The following is a 10,903-nucleotide window of genomic DNA, read 5'->3' on the forward strand; positions in this document are numbered from 1 at the left end:
TGGATGTTAAAAGAACAGCATACAGATTACTTAGTGTTGTTTTCTTTGGGGTGTGTATTTGATCTACTGGATGCTAAGATATTCACTGTTTGTTTTAAAAAGGTTAACTTAAGTTCATAGAGTAAACATTGTTTTGTTTTTAAGAACCACTGGTCCACTTTCTGCTGTAGCACACCTGTAGAGTGAGCCGTGTGCTCTATTAAAAGTTGTGGGTCAGGTGAACTCCATGATACACTTTGGGATTCTCTAAACCCTGACCCATAACACAGGAAAAGACAATTCCCTGACTTGATTATGATCCTGTATTATGTGGTAACAATAAGCTAGGTTTTTAATTATGTATTTAATTTGGTTGTTGTTTGTGGGCGGTACGGTGACCATGGTTAGCTGTAGATGCTTTTTAAAATAAATTTAGAGAACCCAATTCATTTTTTCCAATTAAAGGGCAATTCAGCGGTGGCCAATCCACCTACCCTGCACATCTTTGGGTTGTGGGGGTGAAACCCACGCAAACACGGGGAGAATGTGCAAACTCCACACGGACAGTGACCCAAAGCCGGGATCGAACCTGGGACCTCGGTGCTGAGGCATCAGGGCTAACCCACTGCGCCACCGTGCTGCCCCCAGCACTAGATGTTTGTGGGCAGCACAGTAGTTAGCCTCCCCAGTGAAATATTGTCTATTGCATTATCCAGAACTAGATGCAATACTGCTTCGTTCTTCATTGGCTTGGAGACATACTGATCAAGAAAGTTCTCCTGTACATATTTCAAATATTTTTCCCCCCCCTCCTTGCTCTTTATTGTCTTTCTCCCAGCCTACAAATACCACCCTTTTTGTTGTTTCCGCATCTCACTGAAATATGCTAATAGATTTGTTCCTTCGTCCCCTTTTCATTCACTGGTAAATAAGTGCACACCTATTAGCATAATTTCTAATAGCTAGAAAGCTCTACTTTGTCAATTGCCATTCATTCCAGAGCGGGGCATCCAGCAATTCAAAGATCAAAATACACCATTTAGTTTCTCATTGGAATTTCTTTATTTTTGTGAGCAGTTTTCACAGCCCATACAGAAGGTACAATACAATCCTATCAAGGGATAAAGTTACCAGCTTTAAGTGTATTTTTTACAGACAATGCTGATATTTCAGATGATCGGTTGAATCAGTCGGATCAAAACCAGGAAGTTGAGATTGTGAATAATATTAAAATAACTTTTTTTTGGAATAAGGGACAATCTTTTTTATAAGATCAAATTACTATATTTTCATTTCTTCCTCTATGGTCTGTGTCTCAACTTTGATTTTCTTTGCTGGTATATAGGAGCCCATTCCTGCTGCTCGTTCCGCTTCTTCCTGAGTGTACGGCTCTTCACTCAGCTGCTTTAATCTAGAAAATATACAAAACCAAAAGCACCAGTATGAGAATTCAACGGTTGATTTAAGTGAGCATTGATCATGGGATGGCAAATTTCTCCTGTTCAATTAATGGGCCCATTTCTTCCAGTTCAGGTATTAGGTTCAACATGTTAAACTGACCCAGGCTCGCCCAAGCGTGCAGTGAGTTTAGCCAGTGAATAACAGATACGGACCAGATCTGTGCTCAGACATAACAGGCCTCAGAAGAACCTGGCTTTGGCAAAGGAAAACTGGCCCAGCTTTCCATTACTGATCACTAACTGGCAATGTCTGTTAAAAGTGTACATCAGTGGGGCGGCATGGTGGCGTAGTGGTTAGCACTGCTGCCTTACAGCACAGAGGACCTCGGTTCGATCCCAGCTCCGGGTCACTGTCTGCATGGAGTTTGCACATTCGTGTCTGCGTGAGTCTTACCCCCACAACCCAAAGTTATACAGGCTAGATGGATTGGCTAAGCTAAATTGCCCCTTAATTGGAAAAAACATTGGGTACTCAAATTTATTTTTAAAAAATGTACATCAGAAAAGAATAAAATCAGTGTGATTTGTAGCCCCAAAGAGTTCATTAGCATGTCAACATTCATGATCAAGGCTCCTTTGAAAGGCATTAAAGGGGATTGTATAATTGGCTCATGCCCCTCCCCCCACAAAACTTCAGTGGTGGGGGCATGAGAGAAGACGGAGGAATGAGTGAATCGGGGGTCTGACTCATAAAAAACAGCCACTGACTTGATGAAAAGTGCACTTACATAGTCAATGCGTCAGGAGGTCTTATGGTACACGAAGTAGGATCCCTGCCTCTGAGCCAGCAGCTCTGGATTCACATCCCATCTCAGGACTTGATGGCCAAGGAAAGTACATTCATAATGCAACCAAAGTACCTCAAAATCTATCTAACACACACCTATTATGCTACATTTGGGGCAGATTCCTCATCAGCCTGGTAATGGAGAGAACATTACAGCCTCTACCACCACTAGCCATAGCTCTAGACAACATGCATGTAAAAGTACATGTTGCCTCAGCCACTCAAATTCCCCGAGCAATCTGTAACTCACTACCCAAGTATGTGTGTGTGTGTGTGTGTGTGTTTGGGGGGGGGGGGGGGGGGGGGGGAGGGGTAGGAGAGGAGGAGAAGGAGATTTGAGTAGTGGGAGACACCTTTAGTCATGGCGACAGAAAGATTCAGCCAGTCTATAATTTCCACCCGATTTACATAACTTGCCACAGTTTACAATGCAGCTTTATAAATCAAGAATGGTCACCTGTAACCCGTGGTACTTTGTCCATCAGTATTAGTCACTGACTAAATTAAGTATCCTCGATTATGCAGATTTAACACAGTTTATGGCTCCATCTCAATAATGAAACAGCCTTCTTTTTGGCACATGCTAAATAATGCATATGTAGGTTTCCTAAAGATGTATAGAGTATTCTTGCGATTCATAACATCGATCTTTATAATTATGCAGCATCAATTAGTCCTGGATTAATTTTAGAATAATTGACATTACCTTCGCTTGTGAACTTTTGTTTTAAAGTGCTCTTTGAGACTTCTCTGATCAATGAAGTACCGCCTGCAAATGAAGCAAAAGAAAAAAAGTGACTAAAAAGTAACAGAAGTACTGCAAACCTCTGTGGCCACCTGTCAAACCATATTCAAGCTTAAATTGATGCAAGTGACGTGAGCGTTTCTCGCAAGGCCAGTGTTTATTGCCAGTCCATAATTGCTCTCGAGGTGACAGTGAGTTCCCTCCTTGAATATAGCAAAGGGGCTTGTTAGACCATTTCAGAGGGCAGTTAGAAGTCAACCACATGTTTGTGGCTGTTCGCAAACAGGTCAGCGGTTCAAGGCGGCGGGCGGCTCACCATCACATTCTACAGGGCAATTGGGAATGGGTTACAAATGTTGGCCTTACCAGCAAACTACACATTCCATGAAGGAATTTTTGAAAGTTGAATTCTGAAAATGTTTGTAAATGACCTTTGGTAATCATACTTGGTCCATAACAGATGTAGAATTTTAGGCGGAACACCCTCAATTCATCAGAATACCCACCCCCGGTGGCTTGTGGTCCTCGCTTGTTGTCCCTCCCTTTTGTAAATTCATCCCAGAAATTCCACTTCAAGAGGTGTGGATAAAGAGCTGCTGAGGTTCTTGGGCGCAACTCATCTGTGGTGTCAAAGGTGTGCGACATTCAATTAAATACCAATAGGCGATAAATGAATACGCTCCTTCTGAGGCAGGCATTGTCAAACTCGGAGGCACAACCCGCGGGTGGGTCACAGGTGGGTGTCGGGAGGGTCGTGGAGCTGTCTGTCGCGGCTCTCTTGATCGCGCAAATCTGCACACAACAGCAGGCTGTTAATAACGCCAGCTGCAAACATGTCAAAAAAAATGCGGCCGCACTGCGCATGCGTGCCCCCATTTTTTAAAAAACGGTCGCAGTTTTTTGTTTTACAATTTAATTTATTCATTTAAATTTTTATCTTGTTCATTTATTTTATTCATTTTATTTATTTATTTATTATTTTTTTTAAAAAACACATTCGGGGGGGAGGTTTTATTTGATAAAATTTTACAGGAAAAAAGTACAGAACTTGACAGATGGAGACTCCATATTTTGCGACACCAGAAGGCTTCACCTTCATCCAACAGGTTCCATTGGAGGAGCGTGTACGAGGGCCAAAGGGACCCCAAACCATTTCCCCCATTTTTTGTCAGCAGCAAACAAGGTAAGAGAAAATGGTGGGTTGCGCAGGTTGGCCGGCGTGGGTCGCGAAGGCCGGCCGGCATGGATTGTGAGGGTCGGCCGGGTTGGGTCCCGAAAGTTGGCCGGTTGGTAAAAATGGGTCCCCAGAAAAAAAGTTTGAAGAACACTGTTCTGAGAAATAATAATCGTTCCAAAACAATAGGGAACACATTGTTCACTTACGCACAGTGTAAGCAATAGAATTGTGCACTTCCAATGGCGTCGTAATCTACTTCCTGGTGTAATAATTTGTTTGCATTTTCAGGTTTCATATCTTCATGAATCTGGTCTAAATCTTTTGTTCGCCTTTTCGTTTTCCATTGCTTCGATACACTTTTCTTTTTGTCGCTATTGTGATTTCGTATCTTCTTCGAGCGAGTCATTTCCACCAATGACCTTAGAACAAAAGTCAACAGAAATAGCCTATTTGGATTTTGTTTCCACCACTGTCTTGAATAGAATCACAAAAATTGCTGGAAAGACTCAGTTCTGGAGGCATCTGTGGAGAGAGAAACAGAGTTAACGTTGAGTCCAATATGACTCTTTTTCTGAACTTTGGATTCTGAGGAAGAGTTATATTGGGCTTGAAACATTAAGTCTGTTTCTCTCTTCACAGATTGTCAGGCCTGCTGTGTTTTTCCAGCACTTCTGTTTTGATTTCAGGTCTTCAGTATCTTGCTTTTATGTCTATACATTCACGGTTTTTTTTAAAATGCAAAAATTCCCACGTCTTTTCTGCAAAAGCATAAATTCATACCTTTTAGTTGTTGACTCACAGACAATATTCTGATGTTGAATTTAACAATTGACCTGTCTTTGTGACCTGTTAATAATTTGAAGATTAGCAAGAAAAATTAAATCGTTAGTTTTTCTAGTCTTTAATATTTAAATGCTTCTCAGTGTGTTCTAAGAATTTTAAACCCAGAGGAGTTTTGGAGGAAGATGGTAGCGCAGTAGGAATCCAGTGACCTAGGCTATTGATCTGGGGATATGGGTTCAAACCCCATCACAGTAGCGGATAAGAGTTTAAACTCAGTTCATAAAATCTGGAATTGAAAGCTCATCTCAGCAATTGTGACCATGAAATGATTGACTGAAAACCCACCTGGTTCACTAGTGCCCTTTCAGGAAGGAAATCTGCCGCCCTTACCCGGTACAGCCTACATGTGGCTCCAAACCCACAGCAGTGACTCTTAACTGCCCACCGAAATGGCTGGGCAAGCCACTCAGTTCAAGTGCAATTAGGGATGAGCACCAAATGCTGGCCCAACTCGCAACACCCACATTTCACAAAAAAATAGCAACAAAAAATGTTTAATAGGGATTTGGAACATGGATCAAATGATGAAAGATGGTCCAACAAACCAAATTTAGGCCCATAGAATCTCTACAGTGCAGAAGGAGGCCATCAGGTCTGCACCAACCCTCTGACAGAGCACCCTATCTGGGTCCACCCCACCTAACATGCACATCTTTGGACTATGGGAGGAAACTGGAGCACCCGGAGGAAACACACACAGACACCCAGGGAGAACGTGCAAACTCCACAGTCATCCAAGGTCAGAATCGAACCCGGGTCCTGGCATCGAGGCAGCAGTGCTAACCACTATGCTACTCTAAGTCATTTGCACCCTCTCCCCTCCCCCCATACCCAATTATTTGTTTTCAAATTAAGGCACAATTTAGCGTGGCCAATCCACCTAACCTGCTCATCTTTGGGTTGTGGGGGTGAAACCCACGCAGCCATGGGGAGAACGTGCAAACTCCACACTGTCAGTGACCCAGGGCCGAGATTCGAACGCGGGTCCTCAGCACCGCAGTCCCAGTGCTAACCACTGCACCACATGCTGCCCCGTTAAGGGCAAATCCTGATCATGAAACCTTTGAACAGCCATAGGCTGGACCACTTGCTGCAAGTTCCCTCCAGGTGCTCCAGCTTCCTCCCACTACTCCCGAAAGATGTGCTGTTAGGTAATTTGGACATTCCGAATTCTCCCCGTGTACCCGAATAGGAGTCGGGATGTGGCGACTAGGGGCTTTTCACAGTAACTTCATTAATTGCAATGTTAATGTAAGCCTACTTGTGACAATAAAGATTATAAAAAAGTCTATCTTACATGGTGAGGTGGTTTAAACATGGCCACCGTGCTTCAGATGCTAAACCACCAACAGGTAAAGGCACAAAACATCGAGTAAATGTTTCACAGCACTGTGGTGCAGTGGTTAGCACTGCTGTCTCACAGCGCCGAGCTCCAAGGTTCGATCCCGGCCCTGGGTGACTGTCCGTGTGGAGTTTGCACATTCCCCCCATGTCTGCGTGGGTTTCACCCCCACAACCTAAAGATGTGCAGGTTAGGTGGATTGGCCAGACTAAATTTCCCCTTAATTGGAAAAATAGAATTGGATACTCTAAATTTATGAAAATAAATTAAAATGCTTCACAGTAACCAGGGTGCGGGGCAGGCGCCAGTGTCAATGTGCCGCCTACCAAAGCCGAATTGCCCTCCAGGCTGACGCAGGGAAAGGTACGGAGGAACAAAACGCGACCCGATCCTTACCTAGTCTCTCGCCGTCGCCGCCACAAACTCTCGGTTCCCAATCGGCGGACCCCCGTTCCTCACCTTGAGCCACGCAGCCTCCTGCCCGGAAACACGAGAACCGCTTCCGGGTCAGCTGCTGCAAGTTCACAGGGTCCCCGAACGTCACGTGCCGCCCCCTGGATGTTGCAATGTAGTCAAACCAAATCCCAGATAACCCCGTTTGATGAGAGGAGGAAAACGAGGCAAGTGAACCCTCTCCTATTTATTGCTGTTCTGCAAAGTTTTCGACTCAGGATTTTTTCTTTCCAGCCTAAGGGGTACTTTTAAAGTGTGCTCACTGTTGTGGGAAACACGGCTGCTGGTTTACCTACATTATGCACCCACAAACAGTAATGTGAAAATGATCAGATAATCCACTTTAATGTGTCATGTTGATTGAGCTATGAATATTAGCCAGGGCACCGGGGGAACACTACTACTGTTCTTAGACATTGTGCTCGGGGAACCTGAGAGGCAGGTTGTTCTTCTGGGTTTAGCATCTTATTCAAAAGGTGGCACCTCCAACAGTGCAACAAGTCCTGCAGTGGAACTTGAACCCTCAACGGGTTTGGTACGGTAGCACAATGGTTATCACTGTTGTTTCACAACACCAGGGTCCCAGGTTTGATTCAGGGCTCGGGGTACTGTCTGTGTGGAATCTGCACGTTCTCCCCGTGTTTGCGTGGGTTTCCTCCGGGTGCTCCAGTTTCCTCCCACAAGTCCTGAATAACTTGCCTGTTGGGTGAATCGGACATTCTGAATTCTCTCTCAGTGTACCCGAACAGGTGCCAAAGTGTGGTGACTAGGGGCTTTTCACAGTAACTTCACTGCAGTGTTAATGTAAGTGTACTTGTGACAATAATAAAGATTATTACTACTAACTGAATGCTACTAACTGAAACACTCCTTTTCAAAAAGCATTAAAAAAATTCTTTAAAAAAAACATGTTGTAATTGCAGCTCGTGCAATTTTGTTTTTCAGCGATCACCCTGTATGAGTGGAAAATATGACCTTTGTATCTCCTTTATTTCCTTCTTCCAAAGAAATCCTACAAATGAATTGGATTTACGTTTGTCTCCCTCCCTGGCAGATATAGGTACTGTGTGTGAACACAAAATGTTGCTTCTGGTTATGATCGCATCCATTAATCTTTTTCATGATGGTTGTAACAAAACAAGTTTGTTCAGGATCAGCTCCAGTCTCAGAATATGTTGTGTTCTCCTGTTTCAGGTGGCTCATTACACTCCCTAGTGACAATTTCAGAAATGGCCAATGCCTCTGAAGTTTCTGGTGGAGATTGTCATATTATAGACATCTTTAACAATCAAAGAGTGCAGACTTTTCATGTTTTAAACAAAGGTGTTGCGCTAAAGCTTGTATTTCTCTAGCACAATTTCCAGGGATGTTTCAAAGAGCGGTGGAAGTTAAATAATTCAAATGTATATAATGTAGATAGAACACAGAACATAGAACAGTACAGCACAGAACTGTACTGATCAGATGAACTGATACAAAATGTAACACAATTAATACTCAATGTGATCAATTGTCCTGATGATTTTTTTGTGTCATACGAACATAAGAATTAGGAGCCACTCGGCCCCTCGAACTTGCTCCACCATTCAATAATATCTTGGCAGATCAGACTGTAATATCAACTCCACTTTCCTGTCTACCCCCCAATAACCTATCACCCCCTTGTTAATCAAGAGTTCATTCACCTCTACCTTAAAATATGCAAAGACTTTGCTTTCACTGACTTTTGTGGAAGAGATATTCCAACACGACCGTCTGGGAGAAAAAAATTATCCTCAGCTCTGTCTTAATTGCACAACCCTTATTTTTAAACAGTGACCCCCCAAGTTCCAGATTTTCCCGCAAGAGGAAAATCCTCTCCACACTGACCTTGTCAATAGCCCGCAGGATCTTAAATGTTTCAATCAAGTCACCTCTTACTCTTCTAAACTCCAGTGGATACATCCCTAACATATCCATCCATTCTTTATAAGACAACCCGTTCATTCCAGGTATTAATCTGGTAGACCTTCTCTGGACTGCTTCCAACATATTTACATCCTTAAATAAGGAGACCAATACTGTATTCAGAACTCCAGATGTGGACCGGAATTCTCTAGACGTTAGGATTCTCTGTTCCCGCCGGCAGTGCACCCCTGCCCGTGGGTTTTCCGGCAGCGTGGGGTGTCTTCAATGGGAAGTCCCATTGACTAGCAGCGGGAACAGAGAATCCCACTGCCAGCCAACGGCATGCCGCTGAGAAACATGTTGCTGGAGAATCCAGCTCGTGGTCTCATCAATGCTCTGTATAATTGAAGGATAATAACCTCCCTACTTTTATATTGAATTGCCCTGGCAATAAAGGCTAACATCCTATTGGCTTTCCTGATTACTTCTTGTATCTGCGTACTAACCTTTTGCAATTTATGCACAAGGACACCAGATATCTCTGCATCTCGGAGGTTTCTCTCAACATTTAGATAACATGCTTCTTTTGTATTCGTCCTGCCAAAGTGGACAATTTTACATTTTCCTTCTTTCAGTGGGAGCACGTTTGCCCCTAAATACCATGCCAAAGTCTTCACATAATGGAGACTGGTACTCCAGTGCAATATTGAGGAAGTGCTGTACATCAGAGGAATTCTGTAATGCTCTATGGTGGATATGGAAGATACCATTACACCATTTGTGAATATACTACTCAATATATTGTTTCTGTGCTTCCTACATTAGACTGATAATTACATTTCAGAGGTGCTTGTTTGGCTGTAAAGTCCTTTGGAGCATTCTCAGGTCATAGCAGCTACTATATGGGGCGGCACGGTGATTAGCACTGCTGCGTCACAGCTCCAGGGACCCGGGTTCAATTCCGGCGTTTGTACTTTCTCCCCGTGTGTTTGCGTGGGATACCTCCGGGTGCTTCGGTTTCCGCCCACAGTCCAGATGTGCAGGTTAGATGGATTGGCAACGCTAAATTGCCCTTAGTGTCCAAATAGGTTTGGTGGGGATACTGAGTCATGGGGATAGGGTAGTGTGGGCTTAAGTAGGGTGCTCTTTCCAAGGGCCATGCAGACTCGATGGGCCGAATGGCCTCCTTCTGTAAATTTTATGATATAAATGCAAGTTCTTTCCTTCTAAAATCTCTGCTACTTGCTTCCTAAAACTCTTTAGTATTTTAGGATTCATATCATAAAGATTCATTGCCTTTTCACAACAGTTCCCACCAGCCTTTTCAGTATTATTTCTTTAATTCTGACACATCCCCCCCCTTCCCCAAACTAGGTTATAAGAACAAACCAAAGGTTTGGAATTCTGCAACAAGTAACTCACTTCCTGAACCCGCAAAGCCTATCCCCCATCTATCAGGCACAAGTCAGGGGTGTGATGGAATACTGTCCATTTGCCTGGATGCGTGCAGTTCCAACAACACACAAGCTGTACATTGTCTAGGACAAAGCAACCCACTTGATGGGCACCCCCATCCAAGATTCCCACCAATTCACACATGATCCTGACTTGGAACTAGATTACCACTCCTTCACTATACCGCAATCAAAATTCTGTAACTCGCTTCCTAATAGCACCATGCGTGTACCAACACCACATGGACAGCAGCAATTCAAGATGGGGGCTCACCACCACCACTTTAGTACCACTAAAGGGCAATAAGGGATGGGCAATAATGTTGGCTTAGCCATTAATGGCCACATCCTATGAGCGAATGAATGGTTAAACTTGGCACACTAAGGGCAGCACGGTGGCGCAGTGGGTTAGCACTGCTGCCGCACGGCACTGCGAGGTCCCAGCTCTGGGTCACTGTCCATGTGGAGTTTGCACATTCTCCCCGTGTTTGCGTGGGTATCGCCCCCACAGTCCAAAGATGTGCAGGTTAGGTGGATTGGCCACGTTAAATTGCCCCTTAATTGGAAAAAATGAAGTGGATATTCTAAAAAAAAATTTTTTAAACCTGGCACACTATATGTTGGGTGCAGGCTCTGCTGCCGCCCACTAATCTGGAGCAACAACAGGATGTTGCCATTAATTGGGTGTTAATTGCTCACTGAATGGCCTCAATTGGGTCACAGATGGGCCAACCACCTAACACCTCCCCTACCACCTACAAAATTATGGCAGGAGC

The 10,903-nt window shown here is 43.9% G+C and overlaps 1 protein-coding gene across 4 annotated transcripts; it reads right to left on the bottom strand.

Moving 5' to 3' along the window:
- Positions 1-1,017: 1,017 nt before the first annotated feature.
- On the bottom strand, positions 1,018-6,878 carry znf593 (zinc finger protein 593). 4 transcript variants are annotated; one of them, XM_038796701.1, is made up of 5 exons: positions 6,730-6,854; positions 4,929-4,994; positions 4,355-4,567; positions 2,933-2,995; positions 1,018-1,390 (listed from the first exon to the last, which is right to left on the bottom strand). In XM_038796701.1, exons 3-5 carry the CDS (start codon positions 4,552-4,554, stop codon positions 1,261-1,263), a joined length of 393 nt encoding a protein of 130 aa, XP_038652629.1. In that variant the 5' UTR covers positions 4,555-4,567; positions 4,929-4,994; positions 6,730-6,854; the 3' UTR covers positions 1,018-1,260. The 4 variants fall into 4 exon arrangements, with proteins under 4 accessions (XP_038652629.1, XP_038652619.1, XP_038652610.1 ...); XM_038796691.1 differs by lacking the exon at positions 4,929-4,994 and having other exon boundaries at positions 6,730-6,878; XM_038796682.1 differs by lacking the exon at positions 4,929-4,994 and having other exon boundaries at positions 4,355-4,670; positions 6,730-6,860.
- Positions 6,879-10,903: the final 4,025 nt, after the last annotated feature.

The sequence above is a fragment of the Scyliorhinus canicula genome, chromosome 1, assembly GCF_902713615.1.
Source record: "Scyliorhinus canicula chromosome 1, sScyCan1.1, whole genome shotgun sequence".
NCBI classification, from domain to species: Eukaryota; Metazoa; Chordata; class Chondrichthyes; order Carcharhiniformes; family Scyliorhinidae; genus Scyliorhinus; species Scyliorhinus canicula.

Excerpts from the sequence above, each read along its gene's own strand:
- znf593 (XM_038796691.1), bottom strand. The coding sequence starts at position 4,554 with ATGACTCGCTCGAAGAAGATACGAAATCACAATAGCGACAAAAAGAAA. Across the intron at positions 2,996-4,354 it reads TTCTATTGCTTACACTGTGC|GCGGTACTTCATTGATCAGA; the intron begins GTAAGTGAACAA and ends CTTCATTTGCAG. Across the intron at positions 1,391-2,932 it reads ACAAAAGTTCACAAGCGAAG|ATTAAAGCAGCTGAGTGAAG; the intron begins GTAATGTCAATT and ends TATATTTTCTAG.